The sequence below is a fragment of the Clarias gariepinus genome, chromosome 3 (assembly GCF_024256425.1).
Source record: "Clarias gariepinus isolate MV-2021 ecotype Netherlands chromosome 3, CGAR_prim_01v2, whole genome shotgun sequence".
Lineage (NCBI taxonomy): Eukaryota > Metazoa > Chordata > Actinopteri > Siluriformes > Clariidae > Clarias > Clarias gariepinus.
In genome coordinates, this window is record NC_071102.1 from 32624330 (window position 1) to 32648286 (window position 23957).

At 37.3% G+C, this 23957-nt stretch overlaps 1 protein-coding gene across 1 annotated transcript in view; it reads right to left on the reverse strand.

Moving 5' to 3' along the window:
* olfm2a (olfactomedin 2a) overlaps positions 1 to 17216 on the reverse strand; it is a 142072-nt gene extending 124856 nt beyond the window's left edge. Inside the window, exon 1 of the mRNA XM_053491269.1 lies at positions 16742 to 17216. Within this exon, the coding sequence (XP_053347244.1) occupies positions 16742 to 16798 (57 nt within the window). The 5' untranslated portion in view covers positions 16799 to 17216. The remainder of the gene's footprint in view (positions 1 to 16741) is intronic.
* Between the last annotated feature and the right edge of the window lie 6741 nt (positions 17217 to 23957).

Here is a 23957-nt window from a genome sequence, read left to right on the forward strand (position 1 = left end):
GTGTTTGAATCGGAGCTCTCGACCATCTGAACGGGCAGGAAGTGCCAAGGAGACGCTCCACTTCCTGGGTTGAAGGTTTGGCTTGGCTGTGACAAGACGGATGAAGCGAACGTACGCACCCTTTTCAAACACCCTCCTGCACCACCCCCACCACCACAACCACCCCATGCTGTGTTCTGCCGCCGAGTTTGCCTCCAACACGGCGTCTAATTGCGCTGACGGAGCTGGTGACTAGGCACAGATTTCCGTTTGACGTTTGCCATTGTTTCCGACAGTGTCAGCTCAGATTAATGCCTCTTGTTATGTATCTGTTTAGCGCGAGTACGCGTGCATCTTTGACTGCTTGCCAATCCTGATCATTAGCAGCGGATTTGATAAAAGCAATGAAATGCTCTCTCGTTAAACACCTCTCAGAGACACGAGACAATCTGCCACATCATCTCAGCAATGAAAAACATACCACAGCTTCTTCGGATAATCAATCAAGAGGCTCATCGGAGGTAACTGAGGAAATGGCACGTGCCATCAGCACGACTGTAGGTAAGGTTTGTCTGTTATATACAGTGAGTAAGAATGAAAGAAGTCAGGACATGCTGTGACAGGAAACTAGTAATCAACAATAACACTCTGAAAATGATATTTTTTTCTATAGCAACAAATTTCATATTTCCTCTAAATGTCATACTGTTTATCAATTTACAGTAGTGCTGCACAATTAATCGCATAAAAGTACAAGTCAAGATATGGACAGGATATTGATAGCAAAACGCTGCAATTTATTACAGGTAATAACCGTGTAATCAAGATTTTATGTAGAGTTTGTCAATAGATAGATATTAGATACTAGATAACTTAATTTGGATACAAAATAGTACATTTAATAATTATAAATCACAGTTTAAATCACAATCGTGATGTGTCAAAATAATCGCTAAGTGATTTTTTTTTTTTAAATGTATATTAAATTGTGCAGCTATAATCTACAGATATATTACTACCTATATTGAAGGTATTCATTTATTATAGAGGAACTGCAACATTGTGCCACCTCAAATGCAAATAAATAAATAAAACATAAATTCAAAACAATGATTTTGGAGTCAGTGTGTTTATGCCCGAACTGCCACACAAAAGAACAGTGATAGTAAAGTTTTTTACCCCAATCTCCAATAAATAAATAAATAAATAAATAAATGTTAAGTTTTCTGTACAGAATTCTGAAATAACTGAGTCTCCTTCTAAGAATTTTAAATAAACACATGAACGTCAGTCACTACACCCTTTTTAAATCCTTTTATGCAGCGCTGTTTCTACAGGAAGAGTAATAATTGATAAAAGCATGGGAATTACTACAAACCTAAGATTTGCTTTTCTTTTCAATGGCCAATCAGAATCAAGAACACAATATTATTAAGGTATTGTGATACAATTAAATCCGGAGCATATTTAAGGTACATACTAAACGTACATCACAGTAATTAGTTCAATGCCATGAGCTTTCAATTAAAAACAAGCTTTCAATTTCTGGAGCCGTTATTGTCACTAGCCCGCGTTCTGGCTTTAATCTCTTCGTTCTCGCCGAGCGTAATTACAGCCGCTTATTTCTCCCTTGCTGTTTTTCGGGCACTTAATTGCGAGTGTATCCTTCACTTATCCTCTTTTAGTAGACTTCTAATAATAATCAAAGTTTAAGGCACATCTGGGATTGCTTATTCCCTATTACGCACACAAACGACCCTATTTCAGAAAGGATGATGTGTGGTGCGTGATGTGATGCAATCCCATTAGCAAAGCGGTGTGCCAAGGTCGAGCATGTGCCGGTGTGTATCACTGGCTGCCAGGACCTCGGGGCATTGTGGGTACTTAACAAACACATGTCAGGAACGAGCAAGTGCATCTGTCTAGCTAAAGTGCATTGAATATTTTATAGTGGATGGTGTACAGGCTGTGGCCAGTGCATGTGTGTGTTTGACAGTTAGTTAGAATGTGTGTTTGTTTTGGGCCAAGTGGCTTGGCTTGGCTTGGCTTGTGCACATTTTTAATGTGTTCCTGAGTGAGTCAAGGAGACAGTCTAATACAGATCCTTATTATTTTTTGTCAGCATTATAGCACTGTTATTTAGACACAGTCTTCTTTTCAATAGTTGAATGTAAATACTTGCAAAATTTTTTTACTAATAAGACAAAGCAAAAAAAAGAAGTTTAAACACCTTAAGATATTCCCACATTAGAAAAGCTAGAGCCTCTCTCATTAATACTAATCACTAAATTATCATATGTACAGGTTTAATGTTTTAAAATAAAATGAACAATTTGTTTATTATTAGACTTAGATTATGTGTAGTATCATACAACCATACACGTTTCCATAGCGACAATGGAACAAGCATGTAATTTGTCAGAACAACTGTCATAGCTGCTGTTATAATAAAAACAAAAAGAGTTAAAAACCTTCTGACCAATTAAATTTGAGAATTAAATAGCACCGTTGGGCAAGAAACCGATAAGGGCGAGGGGCGTTCAAGTCAAAGAGAGTCTTTTGATTGTGCAGAATAACAGAACATATATGTACTGTATATAATCCCAGGCTACACCAATGCACTATACCAGTGTTTCATAATATATGAACATAAATATCTAAAACTGTCAAAATGGCTTGGAGTTAAGACCGTATGGAGTGTGGCTATAAGTTTGAATTAGTTTGCAACAAGTTATCCGTCGCTGGCCACCTCAGCCAGGATCAGTCATTCACAGAGTTTATCATTCAAATGTTTACCTGCAGCTAAGAGTCTCATCAACGTACGGTGCTTGTACAGTATGAGTGCAAATCTTTTGTAAATGTCATTCAGGTTTACGCTTTATTTACCAGAAATTTAATCACAGCACGGTTTGACTTGAAGACCCTTCATTAAGTTAATAGGTAATAATTTGTCTCCACCTGACGATAATATTGCGATTATGTTTCACTATTTTATAAATATCTCAATACGATAATACATTGTTCTGATTTTATTAAATTTAAGGCTTTTTTAAAACCTTCTTTTCTCTAATATAAATAAAGTAGATCAGTTGAAAATCTATTTTGTACTCAGTATTGTGAACCATGAATTAGCACACAGAAGCTGCGCGATTCCTAACTAAATCAATGAATTTTTCCCCATCTCTAGTCCATTAAAAGGAACAAAATAAGATGAACCTAGAGAATAGTGTTTGTGAGCTTTTGAGCAGTAGCGCTGCACAGCCGGTTATTTCCCTTTAAAGCTTTGTTGTTGTTGTTTTGACTTATAAAGTGATATTATCTCCCTTTTGACTACAGTATTGATAGTAAAGTTTTAAATAATGTTCATAAAAATGTGTAATCCCTGTAAAAAAACTATAAAACAGACACATATAATACAGAGAATACACACATATAATAGCAACAAGTAGCCTGTTGTAATATTAGCAGTTAGTAAGTAAAGTTGTTGTACTCATTTAGATGTATCTAGTGATGAGTCGTTCACAAACGATTAGTTCTTTTTGAACAAGCCTTTGACATGACTCAGAAGAACGAGTAGTCTCAGAGAATAATTTGCTCATTTTCAACTGGGCCGCATTTGCAAAGCATTGCAAAATGTCCAAAGAGTAAATACAGAAAACAGAAATGAGTAGTTACCTTTGAGTGTTCTGGTCCAAATTGTTTGTTCTTTTGTCACATGACTCTCATAGGCGCTATGCAGTGCAATAGATTTAAAAGAACAAATGACTCGGACTAAAGACTCATAAAAAGAACTGTTTAATTCTGTTTCCATTGCCATTTAGGCATTCGGCAGATGGTCTTATCCAGAGCGACTTACAAAACGTATGTTTTTGTCATTGGATAGCTACTTACACTGGGTAACTAGGTTACTAAATGCCATCAAACATAGTTGAGAAGTTTTTCTTTTTGTGGGGTAGGGAGGCCAAGTATTGAAGAAACAGATATGTCTACATATGGACATCTAGAGGATGTTCCATACACCACCTAGGTGCCAGAACAGAAAAGAGTCTGGATGAATGGCTTCCTCAATATCTGAGAGATGGTGGGATGAGGCGAGGATTAGAGGTAATGAGGTGTGGTGCATGGTGTGATTAGAGAGACGAAGTACTGAGCTGTTTTTAGCGAGCATCAGGCCTACAAAAAGTTTGATGCGGGCAGCTACAGGAAGCCAGTGCAGGGAACGGAGGAGTGAGGTGGCGTGGGAGAACTTGGGAAGGTTGAAAGCAAGATGTGCAGTTGCATTCTCGATCAGCTGCAGAAGGCGAATGGTGGACAGAGGCAGACCTTCCAGAAGTGAGTTGCAGTAGTCCAGTCTTGAAATAACAAGGGACTGAACAAATACATTATTCTGATGTTGTAAATAAGAAATCAACAAGAGCAAGTAAGGTTAGCAATGTATGGAGAAAATGACAGATGATTGTCCACAGTTACCCCAAGATTGGGGGCAGGGGCTGAAAGAGTGATCTGACTGTTGTCCAGGGAGCTCACAAGTTCTTGACCGGGGGATGAATGACCAGGGATGAACAGCAGTTCGGTTTTACTCAGACTGGGTAAACTCAGCTGATGAGCTGCCATGCAGGGTGAGATGTTTGCCAGAAATGCTGAGAGTCTCCGGGTGGAAAGGAGAGAATAAGTTGTGTGTCATCTGCATAACAATAATATGAAAAGCCATGCGATAATATGTCCTTACTAAGAGAGAGGGAGAACAGAAGAGGACCAAGTACTGAGCCCTGTGGGACACCAGAAGGCAGATGTGGATCCTGTGTTTCCTGTCTAATGCACCTCATAGCGTCTACGAGTCATGTGGACAAAAAAATTAACGATTTGGAACAAAATATATAAAAGGTCAGCTGCTCATTCTGCTTATCATAATATGTCATTAGCTGCATTGTAATATCTAAATTACTAGAACTATAGCCAAAATTTGGGTATATATGTATTTTATTTCTGATCAAAAGAACAAAATGAACTAAATGACCCAAAAAAGAAATTTAAAGAACCGAGTCACTAAAAATGATCCAAACTTCCCATCACTAGATGGGATAGACTTCTGCAGGTTTGGCATGCTTCGTCAGCATGTATTTGTGTGGACAAAGAATTTATTTATTTATTTTATTTTTTTTTTTATTTGATGTTCTTGTACATAACCACACTCATTCGCATAAATAAACACCCTCACATTGCCATATATGGAAAACAGTTCCTTTTAAAAATTCAGAGTAGCCTGTTCGATTTTTCTGGGAAATATTCTCTGAGCTAAAAGCCAGCTGGAAACTTAAACTACACAGGGAAAACAAAATAGACTGCTGAAGCATAATCCAAATCAATCTCTGCTCTGAAATCTAATTACTCTCTCAGTTCTGCTGATATGATAGGCATGACACAGACGTCCAAAAAGTAAAGAGACACCCAGAGTTTTATAATATAATAAAATGTAAGAAACCATGTTTTACACTTTCGAGCAAGAAAGCTAGAGCTGTTAATACATTATAAATACTTTGTAGGATTTATTTTAACAGGTTTAAGAGCAAAAACATGACTAGGTAAGGATCAAACACGACGAAGTCCCGGTTTGACCACGTCTTTAACTTGACCTACTATTACTTTGTTAACATGCCTATCTATTTGTCTCTTTTATAGCCCACTCTCAGTCTGACCAATACTGACCAACATATTATCATGCTTCAAGATGATAATATGTAAATTCTCCCTAAATCCCAAAACAAACTGACCACAACACTGCACCATAGTCAATTCATTTGCTGTAAACTCTAAACTCTGTCTAAATCATCTGAAGTCGAATCCTAGCTGGCCTTTCTCCAAAATAAAAATGAACATAATGAACTGCACTAGACTGTGCTTTGCAGTCTAAACATACAGACACAAATAATAATTATAACAAACTCAACATATTTGGGTGCATTTTTAAAATATAACTATGGATTTATATTAACATCTTGCATGTTTCATTGCAATCTCTGCATAGACAGTGTTTTTTCATTTACAATTATCTACCCATAGGGGGTCTTTTTGACATAAGCAGCATGGTCTGGAGTGGGAATAAACAATACGGTACACACATGCTGATAAAGCCCATTGGATGCACTGATTGATTCGATGTATCACTGAATGGTCTACATATATGTGTGAATTGCTGCATTGAAAAAAAATTTTTTTTAAAGACTTCATAGTTTAAAACGGTCCAGTTTTAATGATCTGAAATTGCTATAGGTATACATCAACCAAATCTACATTCAAATGAATAGCAAACATTAGAGGGAGAGGAAAAATATTTATTTTTATTTATTATTATTATTATTTTTTTTTTTATGTATTCTTGCATTTGAGGTGGTAATATGCTGCACTTCCTCCACACAGTAAGTCCCCAGCTTAAGCTCATTCGTAAGTCCAATTTCTTTAAAATTCCATATGACAACTGCCTATAAACTGTAAAAAACATCTTTAATAATTCTGTTCTTGTTTATTAGAATCAGTGATTGAACGATTCATGTTGAAAGAGTGAGCAATGTCTGACATCTTTTCACCTCGCTCCATTCTTTCAATTATTTCCACTTTTGTCTCCATAGTTATTTCTTGGTGCTTTTTAGCAGTACTTCATCACCACTGCTTTTACGCTTGCTTCCGGAGATCCTGAAATGCACGCTGCATGCATGTGACAACCTACGCCGGACATGTGATCTAACTTTCATGATTGAACATGTGCGAATGCAGTATGAATCCTGTGCAGTATGAGCAAATAATTTCCTAAGTTTATTAATTTGTAACGAAATCTTAAAAAAAAAAAAAAAAACACACACACATTGAGTTATATACAGTATACAGTAAGTCCCCTGCATATAAGCATTCAAGTTATGGACGCGTTAGATCACATGTCTGGCGTACATTGACAGGTACATGCAGCGTGCATCCCAAAATGGTTGGAAGCGAGCGTAAATGAAGCGGTGATGAAGCTGGTACTGTTAAGAAGTGGCAAGCAATAACGAGGGAGACCAAAGTGAAAATAATTGAGAGAATGGAGTGAGGTGAAAAGATAAACATTACTGGTTATTTAACGTAAATAATTCAACCCTTGGCACGATTCTAAAAAACAAGGACAAGATCATGGAACATGTTAGTTTTATACTGTGTATAGTAATTTGTGTTAGTATCCGAGTACCTGGACAATGTTTTTTAGACTTACGAACAAATTGGACTTACGAACATGCTCTCGGAATAAGACTCGTTTATATGCTGGGGATTTATTGTATTTATAAAATTGTGATGCTTACAGAACTGCAATCCAGATTGACTCGGCACCTAGAAATAATGATAATATCGTATTGGGTGGTCCCTGGGGATTCCCACCCCTACTAATCAAATATCTAAAATTACACAAATATGAAGAAAACACACTTAAATTTTAGCTGAAGGCCAAAAATACCAGATTTTCAAGACTCTCAGATTTTTCTACCCTCATCACCGGGAAGAGATGGGAATACACCCTGGATAGATTAACCATTCCATCTCAAGCACGAAACACACATTTTGAGCCAGTTTCTGGGATTTTAAAGCGATCAAGAGTTCAACCACATGGACATGGGAGAAAGATAGCCTTGCCAAAAGTTCCTTCATCCTACCAAATACACTGTATACACTGTTTTACTGGAAACTGTGAAGCAGTTCCACCTCCGAAAGACTTCAGCACTTTATTTAGTGCTACCAGGTTCAAGGTTTACTTCTACTTCTGAATTTATAGTCAGATTAAACTATAAATTCTCCTAAATCCCAAAACAAACTGACCACAACACTGCACCATAGTCAATTCATTTGCTGTAAACTCTAAACCCTGGCTAAATCATCTGAAGTCGAATCCTAGCTGGCCTTTCTCCAAAATAAAAATGAACATAATGAACTGCACTAGACTGTGCTTGTGGAAGGTTATATGGTGTTGAAAAAATTACTATTTACTTTTACGAGTCAGTGTATGCAAAGTATGAGTTACCATAAGGTTATGTCTGAACTCATGACATTAACCCCGACACTTTATGCTAATTATTGCACAAAATGACATGGACACATTTTACTGCAAATATGACAAAACATTAAAACAATGATCTTGATCTCCTCTATAATCATACATTTGCATGCTATCAGTATGCACATGATGACTGTAAGCCAGAAGCAAGCAAAAGAAAGCACTGACCAAAGACTCAGTGTAGCCACAGAAGCTACAGTATAACACTATGCTACTGTAGAAACAACACATTAGCATAACTAACTCATAGAGATGGGAATCAACAGGGACCACCCAATACGATATTATCACAATACTTAAGCGTGATTACATTTATAATGTGATTCTATAAGTATCTCTTTTTTTTTTTCAGAGAGTTTTTTACAATTCTAAACAAACTTCGCAAATAATTTGCTCCTACAACAACAGGATGCTTTGCTACATTTATTACAGTTATTTGGTAATAGATGTAGGGTTGTAGAGGAACAGAAACATTTTACCACTTCAAATGCAAACATATACACTATATTGACAAGGGTACTTACTAACCTGCCTTCACATGCATATGAACTTGGGTAACATCCAATTCTTAATTCATAAGGTTTAATATGATGTCGGCCCAAACTTTGCAGATACAGCTGCTTCAACTCTTCTGGGGAGGCTTTCCACAAAGTTTAGGAGCGTGTTTATAGAAATTTTTGACCATTTTTTCGGAATCACATTTGTGAGGTCAGACATTGATATTGGACAAGAAGGCCTGGCTTGCAGTCTCTGCTCTAATTCATCCCAAAGGTTTTTTTATTGGGTTGAGGTCAGGATTCTGTGCAGCCTAGTCATTTGCTTCTACACCAAACTCGCTCATCCATGTCTTTATGGACCTTGTTTTGTGCACTGGTGCGCGGTCATGTTGGAAGAGGAAGGGTTCATCCCCAAACTGTTTCCAAAAGGTTGGGAGTATGAAATTGTCTACAATGTCTTGGTATGCTGAAGCATTAAGAGCTCCTTTCACTGAAACCAACAGGCCGTGCCCAACCCCTGATACACAACCCCACATCATAATCCCCACTCCACCAAATTTTACTCTTGGCACAATGAAGTCAGACAAGTACCGTTCTCCTGGCAAGTGCCAAACCCAGACTCAGTTATCGGATTGCCAGACAGAGAAGCATGATTCGTCACTCCAGAGAACACATCTTCACTGCTCTAAAGTGCAGTGACAGCGTGCTTTACACCACTGTATCTGATGCTTTGCATTGCACTTGGAGTACAGTAAGACTTGGATGCTGCTGTTCGGCCAAACCCATCCCATGAAGATTTCTAAATTAATATCTAAATAAATACATAAAAAATTTCTGGCCATGAAATCAATGCTTATATGTGACCTCAAAATTAAATAAAATAAAACAAAACATCATTTATTAAAAAAATTGCTATAAATTTCAATTGTTAAAAATTGTTAAAATGCCATATTGCATGTTTTTTCCGTGTAAATTCCAAGGAATGCAGGAGTGTACAGCATAATGCGGATAACTGTGTGTGCTCACAGCATGATTGGATAAAAAGGCAGACGATGTATCTCAAGGTGACCTGTTGTAAAATTTTCCTGGAATAAAGGCCTCTTTTGGATGTGGGTGCACTTTGTTTTTAGGAATAATTATAGAAATAAACCACCAATGAAGAAAAATCTTAACATGAAGAGGGTATGTATTATGGAATATAGGTACAGTGAAAGCTGTGTCATGTTTATAAAGTTAATACATTTGATAATAGATGCTTATGAGAGTAATTCTAGCTGCTGTACGTGTGTGCAATGAACTCTGGGTAATAGTAGTAATACTGAATGGAGGTGGGATTGATTTTCAGGAAACAGAACAAGTGCAAGAAGCATTAAACTGTGCGGTTAAACCGATTATTAATCGATCGCGACTGGTTTAGTCAACATGACAATGGATTATGGAATGGTTACTGATTCCTATCATTAAGATCAACGTACTAAAAGGTTTGATTTTGATTTTAATCCAGAACATGAAGCAAGGTTAAAACAGGCACATCTGCAAATATTATACGCCAATGTCTAACCAGAAAGCAAGCAAATTTAAAACCGGAACTGAGTAAAATAAAGTCAAGCAATGATATACTTCACAATGGAGCAAAGAGACAAAAGGGATTAAATACCAAAACTCACAAAGAGAAGAACTGAGAGTAATCGAGACACATGGAGCTGAACAATGGCACGAAACAGACAGAGACGAGTCATGTACCACAACAAAGCACACGTCACATGAACAAACACACAGCAACAAGGAATTATCACTGGCAGCTGTGATGTGCAGAGAGTGATGGGATACACAACAGCCAGAATTTCCTCTAAAGCCAAATAATTTCACTGTTTACATTTTAACAAGTTGACAAATATAAATATGTAAAATATGGCAGGTTTAGGTTTTTGTCTTACTCCCTATATATAAAGGTACATTTACAATCTTGTAGTTCGGGTCATTTGATGTGCCAATGGCGACTATCCCCCAGTAAATTTACGATAAATAAATACATGAAAGGCAAACAGTGATCTTTAATCCTTTGATACAGTAGGTTCTCCCTCTCCAGCATGCTTTCACATGATAGTATGGCAGGGTTGCGTTCAATAACGAGAGCACTCAAAAAATAGACATTTCATTAAACCCTTCAACTGTCATACATTCCAGAACACTTCACACACGCTCTTGTTATTGAACGCAGCCCTGCTGGGCTATCACCTGTGCTCCTGTGCTCTTGCGTCCATAGTGAATGTCCTTGGACGCTCATTAAATTTAACATTTAATTTGGCAGTGCTAAATTTATTAATGGCATTTAATTTATTTTCTTTTTTAATCTCGCCAGCTTTTGAAACTCCTTCAGCGCCATGCTAACTAACGTAGCTAGGACTTTTTCCTCACTTCCTGTCCGTCCGAATGTCTGCCTCCTCTACATCGGGTGTCACGGATACAGAATTGACTAGTGAAAGTTCTGAAGGACGGTAATCAATATCAGATAACGCTAGCAAAGCAGACTTGTACTCAGTGCGTTTACATATACAGTATTTGGTCCGTGATGCATTCACATTTTAATCGAACCACACCAGATTTCCTTTTGAAGCGGATTGAGATCCACTGTTTGATGCAATCTCAGTTCACATGCTTGGTGCGCCACCGAGGTTCGGGTTGGCAGCATTTACACTTGTTTAAGTGAAACGCACTAACAGGACCACCCCACCAGAGTCTGTTTTATTCCAAAACAGGTGAAGTGTGAACACAATCGCTGATGTAAAAGCTACATTCAGCTCTGATCTCTAAAAGTGAGAATCCCTAAGAGTGTAAGGGCACTTTCACACTAGGCACGATGGCCAAATTTAAGTTTTAAACTGCAGATTGTACTGTACCTAAAAAACAAACAAATGATAAAGAAGGTGATAAAGAACAAAAAAGTTTTTAGTATTGTAAAATATATCAGGAGGTTTTGAAACACAACTAAACAATTTAGATGTGTTTCATATTTTGGTATATTTTTGTGTGATACACTATGTTGTCAAAAGTACGTAGACACTTGAAGTATCCAAAATCTATGGCTAATAATATAGCGTTTTTACAGGTGGTCTGGTTAGGGCTCTCTGCAGGAGCTCTTCCAGTCCAAACTTAACACTCCATGGGGCTAGTTTGGTCACAGGGGCACTGTCATGCTAGAACAGGTTTGGGTCCAGTTCCAGCAACGGGAATAATATTAATAGAATTATAGAATTATAATACTACAGCATACAAAGACATTCCATACAACTGTGTACTTCTGAAGTCGTGGTAACTGTTTGAGGCTTACATGTAGATGTGATAGTCTGGTGTTCACATAATGTTGGCCATATAGTGTAGCTTAAACTAGTGCACACTGTGCCAAGTGCATAATGCTTGTCAAGTCTGGTACAATAATATAGTCAGAGTAAATGTCACTGGATATATTAACTGTTATATCATGTAGGGACGATAATATAGCCATGACACGCAAGCCTAACACTAAGCACACGCCGTTCAGTCAAAGCAGAAATCACCAGCCGTCACGTCTCTGCATGCTAGAACCAATACATAAAGTGTGTGTGTGTGTGTTACTTTTAACTGTTAAAAGAGCATTTCTAAGTAAGATCATTCAGTTGGTTGATGAACATTTTTACAGGGAGAATAGAAACGTGTTAAAACAGCGCTACATGCAGGTTTTGCAGGTTTCAGAAAAAAAGAAATGCACATTTGAATGGAACTTAATTCAACTAGCAAATGACCAAAGTGGGATTTCCACTTACAGGCTGGAAAATAATGAGTTTAGTGAGCTGGGGAAGAATTGTACATGGCCAGTACAGCAAATTAAAAGTAGTAAAAGGAACACAAAAGGAAAGTGGAACAGGAAGGGAAAAAGGGGGAAAAATCAGACCTTCAGATAAAAACACTAAATTTAAAACTGATCCATTTATATTGGGAAAAGGTTCAGCTTTATTTTTTTCTTTGTTTTTCCAGGCTTTATACTGTGCAATGTTGTTTATTTTATTTTTTATTTACCATGAATTTTCACTTATGGTAATTAAGCAACAACAATACCAGTCAATTGAAGGTCAGCTGTTCTTCCAAGAACCGTACTGTCAAGTGCATCTGCAAAACCCATCAAGCACCATAATGAAACTGGCTCTCATGAAGACTATCCCAGGAAAGAAAGACCAAACCTTACCTCTGCTACAGAGAGGTTTAGTGTCATTTAGAGTTGCCAGCATCAAAAATTAACCAATATAAACTGTTAAAAGGAGATTATTGCATATTTTAGATGCCTTCAGCATTGTTTTACAAAAAAACAAAACAGCATCGAAAAACAATGGATCAGATATGAGAGTTAGAATAAGTAAGATGTTTCAATATTTTCTATAACAAAAGGGAAATAATATATTTTGATAGATAAATAAATAAAATACTATTTTTTGTTAATGTCTTTTAAATTACTATTTTTATACTTCATTATCTCTACAAAGTAAGTGCGAGAGTTTAAATAAATTAAAAAGACTATGTTTTTGAATTCTTGCATTTGGTGTTTAAAGAAAACAACATCTCCTAATTTTCTTTTCTCTGTAATGCTTGTCGTGTTTATTTTATTAACGGAACAGGAATGATGGTGTTAGTGATGAGTTTGTGAAGCTGAGCTCTAAACCCCCTGAGCATCATCTCTGACCTGTGGATCTTTGTACTGCATATACAAAACAGTAAAAGGCCTGAATGTTGATCGTGAAATTTGTACTCAGAGAACTGCTTTTGAGAGCACTATCTAAAGTGCTTTAGAGGATTGTAATGAAGATTGTAATTCCAGTTAAACAAGAAAGGATTCCATTACAGTGAATTATGAGTCATTGTTCCCTGATGTATATATTGCAAAGAATTCTGTGCCTGTTTATTATTATTATTATTATTATTGATTTTCATTTTTTTGTTGTTGTTGTTTTGTTTCCTCCATTTACCTGGCAGTTGTGGCCATTTTATAAAATGAGCTATTGGGTGGCTTTAGTGTATAAGTGTATGCATAAATGCATTCCATTTTCCTACATTTATTATTTCACTTAAGGGTGTGCTTTTATACAAAAATAATCAATGGCAGTGTGTGTGGATCAAGCAGAACTATGAAATGCGTTATTTTCCCTTAACTGCAAGTCCTTAATAGCACCTTCTATTTACACTTATACAACAACAATCTCCCATGGAATTACAATTTTTTTTTATTCATGGATAGATTTTATCCGTTTGTAGTTGCACATGTCGCCATAAGATAAGTGAGTTCCTGTAGTCACTTTTTAGCAGCTTTTAAAGTTAACCAGAACCCAGAAATTTACCTGTCTTGAAGATTTTCTCAAAACGTTCTGACTGTGACAAAGTGCTGACGCTGGAGACTCCTTACTTACTGTACCCTCTTATGTCTGTCTATTATCAGTTTTAGATTATGACAAGTGCACATTAAACAAGTCCATGTAGATGAGATATGCTACTGTAAGAATTAAATCAGGATGAGTGCATTTATTTAAATGTTGTACCCAGAACATACGTCAGAGCTGCTGTTATAGAAAACTATTCAACAGTTTCTGACCAAACACTGATGTATAATTAAGCAATATTATGAGAGGGATATCTCATGATAAGTAATATCTTCAGTACTTCTGTATCACAGCCGTGCTTATATTCAGTACAACAGCACTACCTCATATTGCTTTTATACCATAATTTCACAAACGCCATTTAATATCAACAGATTCAAATTTGTTTGTTTATTTATCCAGTTATTTTGCTTCACCAACACAATTGCTTCTGAGAATGCATGAACTAAACGCGACTGGTGGAGCTGGTGACTGACATTTATAGAACATAGTTAGTTTAATTAAGAGGGGTTAAAGAAGTTATAAATTCTTTCTGATACTACAGTATGTAGCCACAAGATAAGAAGAATAAACCATGGAGGGGGTGGACGGTCCTGAGAAACATATGAGATTGACTTTATATTTTCACTTATTCCTCTTTAGAATGTCTGAATTGCTAGGGTTTGGGGTTAAATCCCAAAAAGTGTTAAATGAAAGGGTAGTGTGCTGTGTAGGGTGTACAATCCATTATTGCACACATCTAGTGGTGCCCTTGACCTTGATTTTGGATTCAGCTTAGGTAAAAATACAACAACATGGACAAAACGGAAGGACTGAGAAGCAACTATTAAGAAAAGTGTTGATTAGGATGACATAACATTTTATAAATGGTGTTGAATGTGGGTTTTGGCAGGCAGCTGCTCTCACCTCTTTTCAGTTCTGTGGAGATGAAAACCGACACCCTGGAACGATACATATAGTTGGGTGTCCTAGTGCTGTTGTGCTCTATTATCACCAATCATGAAATGCATACGTATTATGTAATGCATCATCAGTATTACTCAGAACTGTTGTATGAGACATTTTAACTTTGGTAGATGAGTGGAATTATAAAGATATCAAGAAGTATAAAATAAAAGTATAGTGAAAGTTTGCCAGAATGAATGATTGAAAATAATGGAAATGGAAATGTAGTCTTGTAACATATGGTCATTTAATGAGTGTTTATAGTTTATAGTTTTTGTGCTAGAGGCATTATTACTAAATAATCACCAGAATCCAATTGAAATCGAAGCAAATCAAATCCTAGCTGGCAAAGTATAATGTGGATTTTCTGTTGCCTATTTCAAATAAAGATGTGCCATGTGTTATTATTTTTAATAACTACACTTGGGATGGTTTGTGCTGCTTTTCATTAAAACACTCTTTTCTGTATATTGCTGAATTAAAGGTTCCAAATTTTATTTTTTATTAAATCACTGTTGTGGTTGTGCTATCAACCTGAGCATTCTTTGCATTTTTAGGGTCCAAACAGAATGCTTTTGAAATGTCTGACCCATTAAAAATTGAAAATTCGATAAAGTAATATTGAAGACTCTAAACTATTCATAGGTCAATACTTAAATGTAAGCAAATTTGTGATCTCTGTACAAAAGATCAGATTTTCTTTATGCCTCATCTCATCTATTGTAGCAGGTGTGTAGAAGACACTATGATGGATTTGGTCTGATATGGATCACAAGGTCTTGCACAAACTTGTGGCGTCCATGCCAGCTTGACTGCACGCTGTTGTTAAATCAAATCAGTATCATATGTAATAAAATTTGTTGCATTCAATTACAGAAGAATGCACAAAAGAAGCATTTTCACTAAGTGCTCTCAGATTTTTGGGATGATGAATGTACTTTACTTATTATTTTAAAGGTATGCTATTTCACATTTACCATCATACAAAAAATGCAGACTGAACAGACCCATACGTGTGGTGCAACCAACAACTAAAAGTACAGTTTGTTTGTATTCAGGAATGTACAGATTCATTCTTAGACTATAGAAATATTTTTTTAACTAAAGGTGAGTTTTATTTCATTAAAAAACAAAAAGTCCCTAATAAATATTTAATGCAACTGGAAAGCAGCAAAATGTCCTTAAATCAACTGAGCCTTGATTTTGAGGAATGGTGTGCATCACCAGTGAGCATATCTCAGAGTCTAACACTGAATGAATGAATGACTGAATGAATGAATGAATGAATGAATGAATGAATGAATGAAATCCCAGTAGACGAATCCAGCACTTCAATTAAAAAGCACAAATATCGATTCCCGTCAAAGCCACTCTAAAACAAAGATAAACCAGCACAAAAAGCAGGATGGCGGCTCGTGCATGAGGTCAGACACATGTTCTCCCACACAGTTCTTTCTGCACACACTTCTTTCACCTTTAGCACCAGAGCAAGACCAAGACCAGACCGAAACCAGACCAGAACATCTTCGTCTGTTTGTGTTTGTCAGCCTGCTGTAACTTCCTGCAGGACAGCACGTCAGAGAGACGCATGTCGCACAAAATCATAATGAAGAGTAATAACTGTGATCATGCAAATCTCCTTGAGGAGCAGAGGAGAAGGCGGGCTGTGCTCAGAAACCGCATGCGCTCGTGCGTAATAATGAAAAGAAAAGCCTGGAGTAAAACATGTGCAGTGATCAAAAGCAAGGATGCATTAGGTTATTACTATAAGTTGGTTTCTATTTAAAGAATATATATTTTTTCCATGATAATAATACTAATAGAATGCACACGCGATTTACCTCACACGGCAGAGAGGCTAACATCAGCAGGAGGAACATGGCACTGAAGAGGTTCATTCTTCCCCCAGGCGGCAGCTCGCTCCTCTTCTCTCCTCTCCTTCCTCTGCTTCCTCTCCTCTCCTCCTCTCCCTCTGATCGCCTCAGCGAGCCCCCGGTTCTGACACAGCCCGGTTTCTGTGCACGATCCGGCGCGCGACAATCCTCATCACCGGTGGCGCGGTGCGTGCGCGAGACTCGAGTCCGTCTCGTTAGCGCGACGCGTGATGCCTTCTCGATTCTATGCGCGCGCTCTCTCTCTCTCTCTCTCTGTTTCTCTCACTCTCTCGCTCAGTATGTGGTGTGTGTAAGTGTGTGTGTGTGTGTGTGTGTGTGTTTTTCCCCCTCTGTCTTCTACGTGAAGCCCGCCAGCGGAAAGGTCAGTGCTGGCGCGCGCGCGCTTCAGGCGCTTCCCGTTTTACGGTCAAGTAGAAGTGTGACGAAGGAGAAGCGCAGGATGAATAAGAGGAGGAGGAGGAGGACAGAGGGAGAGAGAGATGGAATAGACTACTGGAGTCGCAGAAGAGAGGTGAGCACTGAGCTTATAGCATGACACGAATGTGTGTGTGTGTGTGTGTGTGTGTAAAAAGAGTGTGTGTGTGTGTGTGAGAGAGAGAGAGAGAGAGAGAGAGGGATGACTTTGATGAATGACCCGTCACACGTGAAAGCTTCATGCTCGATTGTCTCATCTGTCACTTAAGGGAGAAAATCAGGAAAATCCAAATAAATTGTTGTCCTACATACAAAACTGCAAATTTGTAATGATTACAGAAGAATTTCACACACAGGCACAGACACACACACACACACACACACACACACACACAAAGACCAACCAAGTGTAAGAAATATATACAGTATATATAATTATCCATATAAAACAAAAATGTAATTAAATGAAATTGAATAAAATAAGCATTAACACAGGGCTTAGTGATTAGCACCTCCAGGTTCTGGGTTCGATTCCAGTCCAGGCTCGATTCCCATCTCTATGTGGACAGAATTTGCATGTTCTCCCCATGCTTGGTGGGTTTTCTCCAGGTACTCCGGTTTCCTCCCACAGGCCAGAGACATGCAGGTTAGGCTAATTGCCGTTCCCAAATAGCCCATAATGAGTATGTGAGTTTGTATGTGTGTGTGTGTGTGTGTGTGTGTACCCCCTCCAGAGAGTACCCCATCTTGTGTCCTAAGTCTCCTGGAATAGTCTTCAGGCTCCCTGGCATTCTGTATACAGGATAAAGTTACACATTTACACATTTGGCAGACACTCTTACCCAGAGCGACTTCCAAAAGTGCTTGGATAGATCATTGGATAGATCCTTACAGTGGGTTAGTAGGTTATTAACTACAGTAAGTACCATCAGTCAGACACTGTTGGGAATTTATTTATTTATTTATTTGGTGGGGGGGCATTGAAAAACCTGTCACAGAAGCACTTTCCGTGAGAAAAGCAATATATCTGATAATGTTATGCCATCTTAAACAACACACTCTCTCCTCTTAATTGCTCCTTACAATTGCTTGTGTGTATATCTACAGTATATCTATCTATATACACTTGCAGACTAAATAATATTCCCGTGGGTGACTTAAAAACTCCATTCAACCTACAACACATGTCTTTGGACTTTGGGGCAAACCAGGGTACCCAGAGAAGGTGAATCCCCCCAAACACAGACACAAATATACTGTATATCATGTATAACGTATAATGTTTAAGTATGTATGTATTTATAATGTGAATAAAATGAATAAACATATATGAAAAAAAAATTAAAAATTGTGTGCATATTGTAAACCTTAATTTTACATACTCGATACATGATTTGTGTTCAAAAAGTGTGAAAATAAATTAATCAAATGCATACAGCTTTTATAAGCATGATAAACATAAACATGAGTCACCAAACAAAAAATAAATGAATGTGTAAAAATCACACCTAACCATGACTGAATCATTTATTTAAAAAAATGCAAAAGCAAATGAATCATTTGTAAACATAAATCATAAAACATCCAAATAAATGATCGATGTCCAAACATTACATGTGAACATAGATGATTTGTGTGTAAAAATGAATAAAGTGTAAGTTGTAAATGTAAGTTTTTTTCTCCCACTTGTGCAAAAAAGAATAAAAATGTACCATATTTTTTAATGCTTGTAAATGAGAATTAATTTTCATCCCATTGGTATTTGTATAAAGATGACATCAGTCCGCTGGTAATGACTCCACACAGACTGCCCTACTTCCCTCTCAGCCATTTATTGCTCTACTGTTACATACATTTGTTCAGCCAACACCAAACACATCAGGGCTGGGAGAGCTGGAGAGAGAAATATCGAAGAGAGAAATATTGAGTGTGCAAGCAATGCAGAGGGAGTGAGACAGAAAAAAAGTGACCCAAGAGTGTGTATGTGTGTTGTTTGTGGTTGGTCTCTGATCATCCTTTTTTTTTAACCATCTGGATTTATGAGCATTCTAAATGCATTCTGAATTCTGAATAAAATAACAGCTGGCCCTATCCACCCAGCACGTTCTGTTGAATTATGCTCAGCAGGCATTATCACCTGATGTAGTGAGTTCACTTCCTTACAATTTCACCTCACAAGCATTCATGTATGCTAAGTGCGACTCATACATTTGGCACAACCTGCCATCTTTTTAATATAACTGCAAAATCTGAAATGATTTAACAGCTTCATTCAGTTAGTAGGCTGTGCTGTTTTTTTTTTGTTTTTTTTTGACTTGTGGGTGCACAATGGAGCAAAGGTACTCTAAGGTGAGGCAACAGCTAATAAACCCTAATTAAAATGAATGGCCAGATAATAACATTACTTAATTAGCTGTACAATAGTAAATGAAATGGACATGGTTAAAATACCTACAACAGTACAGTAATGACTGTAATAGTATATATGGAGACCGGATTTAAGAGCACGTTTTATTTCAAATGTTCAGAAGTAAACAGACAATAAGCCAAACTGTGAAAAACCATAAGCCAAGATCAAAAACATGAAAATATAGTTTGATAAGCCTGCCAATGAGAAAATTCCTGCGATGGACTGGTGTCCAAATAAACCGATTCCCACCTTATATCTGTTATTTCCAGGAGATTCTCCAAATCTATCTCAATTCTAAGAAAAAGGGTTTAAATATAGAAAAACTAATCTCTGAAAACCATGAGCTAAGTTTCAAAACACTAATACAACCCGTTTTGTATATTTTGTAACAGGTCATGGCAAAATTCCTGGGTTGAATTGGCATTCTGTTTAGGATATAATGACTAAGGGGCACGATGGTGTAGTGGTTAGCACTGTGGCCTTGCACTTCAAGGGTTGAGGGAAGTGGCAGTGGTCTGTGTAGGTAGAGTTTGCATGTTCTCTCTGTGCATGGTGGGTTTCTTCCAGGCACTCTGGTTTCCTCCCAGAGTCCAAAGACATGCGGATTAGACTAACTGGCATTCCCAACTCGTGACAAAAGTTTCCTGGGATTAGCTCCGGACCCCTGGTACAGGATAAGTGAATGAATGAATAACAACAAGATGAATGAATGAATGAATAAATAAATAACACTCATGAAAACATACTCACAAAGGTTTAATACTCAGGATAGTACAAGACTATAAAAAATTGCATTATTTAAGGTGAGCTCGTAAAATTAAGTAGCTTAAAATTATAATTACTAGCTAAAAGACCTTACAGTGTTTAATCCTTTGTCACAGTCCTGCACCTCACCTCTAGCAGGTTTACACTACAACTTATTTTAAATATGTATGCCCAAGTTCTCCCACATTGTGCTGCTATCCCTCCAATCAAGTCCATTTTACACCATAATGCTTGCTTTATAAATTCTTCCAACCTAAAGGAAAGACCTCTAACAAGACTCGCATCCGGTGGGCCCAGGTGGTGGAATAAACTTGCTAGTGTGATCTGAATAGCTGAGTCACTTGACCCACTTTTCTACAAGCACTGTGATTTCCCCAAGCTTTAAATTATGTTTTCTACTTGTTGTATCAACATTGTTAGACCATAACTTACTCATACTTGTGTGAGGGTATGGGTTGGATGGGGACTACAATGCATCTTCCAAATGCTATAAATATACATTTTTAAACAGTGGAAGTTTGTTGGTTCTGGGATTCGAGATTGCAACTTTTTGATCAATAGCCAAAGCCTTAAAATGCTTAAAATACTAAAATGTTTAAACTAATTAATCAGTAATTAAATAAAATCTGTTTATTCAGCTGACACCTGCATCTCTGGTATTGAATGGAAATTTCACAGATCCAGTCATGACCTTTGCTTGATCTTTCTTTCCAAAGCAATTTACATTTACAGCTTAAGACGTCAACATGGATCTCACAACCTTCAAGGAGTAATCCAAAGCCATGATCACTGAGCCACCACCTCCCCAACATAAGCCACATCTCCATGAGGTGGATCCTTTCTGTGATTTCTGGTTCTCCATGGTTCGATCCTAACATCTGTACTGATGTTCTTTGTCTGACCTTGCAAAAACATTCACTTAGGTAGACAGACCACTCTAAACTGTTTGTGATGCCTTATGATGGACAGTTTCCTCATAAAAGGATGAATTTCTGCCCTGCACCTGGTATTTTGGGATAGTCTACTGTTCCACTTCAACCTGCACTTGGATAAAATGACTGCTGAAGAAACAGCTATTATAAACTATTAGGTTAGATCACAGGTTCCCAACCATTTTCCTGGAGAACACTTTGTCTTGCATTTTTGGTATTTTTCCAGGTCTAACATACCAACTTCAAATCATCAAGACCCGGTAATTATCTGATTAATTGGATTATGTGTGTTAGGGCAGAAGAAAATGTGTAGGGCAGAGTGTAATTCATGACCAGGGCTGGTAACCTGCGTATAAGGGAAGAGATAGAACTCACAGGAAAGTCTTCAGAAATATTCATGTATTAGGATTAGCTGCAGTATTTTACAAATCTACCGCATCCCTGAAATGGGTTTTCACAGTGGTCAAGGCCTACAAGAGAACACACACACACTCACACACAGACACACACCGAATTCACTTATTCTGCATATTTTAGATCTGTTGCTTCATCGCACAGGCTCACTCGCTGAAAAAAAAAACTGGAGAAAAAGTATTGTGTATTCTTCTAGGCACAGAGCCAAACAGCATGGCTCTATTCTCTCCATCTCTTTCCCCCTCTGCTGTCTCCTCTGCCTCTGTCTCTGTTTTTGCACACTTGGCTGCACCGTCTGAAGAGGACATGGAGATGAAGTATCAGTTCTTTCTTCTCCAGCTCCCTGAAGGTGGAGTCTGTTCTCCTTTTATACAGCCAGCACTGCAAGACACCACTGCTCACTTGGTCTTGCTCTCTGTGGTTGTGTGCATTCGAGATGATTCTTGTCAACTTCATTATGATTCAATTCATGTACCTCTATACAGTGGCATTGAATATCAGGCCTGCAAGACAATACAGAGCCAAAGGATTGCGCAAATAGTGTGACAAGATAAATTACAGACGAATGCAGCACATTAAAATACATATTTACATTTAGTATTGCAGCTTTTTGTTATGCAGATGCTTTTATGCAGTTTGGTGTATGCAATACAAAAAGTGCTGTGGAATTGAACTCTGAAATTATCGCTACCTAAAATACTTTACAAGCTTTTCCCATATATGTGCATATGACCAGTGGCGGTCAGTCAATAAGGGGCGCTGGGGCGCCGCCCCCTAAAGTTAGGCAGAGAAGAATGCTACTTGTAATTATTTAACATAATAATTATTCATTTTAATAATGGAATAAAGTCATTCAGTCACAATATTCCGCTGTATTTCTTAATATAATTTATTTACAATAAAATAAAATATAAACTGTATTACGTTCATTTGTGTTCGTGTAGGCCCATAAAAATTTTGAAAAACATGGGATTTGCGGCTAAGCTTGAATTGAACTTTTTAAAATCATCCCTGCAGCGCAGCACTGTGCGCCCCGAACCCTCCCACTTTTGTTCTTAGCAAATTAATATTGTTTTTAAATATTTGGGCTCATGTGATTGGACCATTCTCAACGAGTCTTATTAACGGTCAGCTTATTGTTAATGAATGTAATAAATAATGATTGACGTGGAAGTAAGCTAAATATGAGAGAACACTCTGTAATTTCTTTGCTAAACTACCCCTTCGCAAGGTGATCGGGCGAAGAAAGAAAAAAGTTAAAGAGCTTGGACCAGATCAACCTGACCTTCTGATTAAGCAGAAGTCAAGTGATCGCGGCCGAGCTTACACTCAGTGCTTTTTCAGCATTTCATATGGTTATTTACAGGCGATTATTATAAGTTTAATTTGAATTTTGTTTGTGCCCCTCCCCCGCCCCAATTTTTTGGCCAATTTTTATGTATACATCCATATATAATATTTTTCTGTAAAGAGCATCATGATGTACATTATGCAGGTGTCCAGATGAGGTGTTAATAAAAAGCAGAACTAAGCCGACCGACGTTATTCAATTTCCAAGAAAAAAAAAAGTATTAATAGAGAAGAAAGTTGAGTTAAGGAGAAGGGCTCATTTTTGAGCTAGTGCAAAAATAAAATTCAATTAAACAAGTTTTAGCAAAAGAAAAGCATGGTAAGATAACTTGAATTTTTTTTTTATCTGTTGTTTTTCCTAAAAATATATAAATATAAAAAGAAAAATATTGCACCATATACTGTAAGCATAATAAAAACAGTTATGGGAGCACAGTCTAATAAAGCTGATTAAAGTTAAAACCTGGTGGAAAACTGAATGTCATCAAGTTTTCTGGGATAGGCTCCAGGCCCCCTGCGACCCTGAACACAGGATTAAGCGGTATAGACAGTGAGTGGGTGAAAACGGTCAAAAGTAAAATTTTAATTATGGGGTCATTTGGCAGATGTTCTTATTCAGAGCGACTCTTAGGCTTTCAGACTATTTTCAAAAGTACTGAACTTGTTCTAGCTCAGTAGCTTTAAGTCATTGTAAAAATTTTTTTTTAAGTATTACTATCTGCATTTCCCATCTGTTAAAATGCTGTTTTAATTGCTGCCTGCGACCATGCAGAACTGTAGTAAAATAAAAAGTATGTACAGATATTTGCTGTAGGATGTAGCGGAGTAGACACAAAAGTATCCTTTAATAAAACTACCAAAGTAATACAGATTAGAC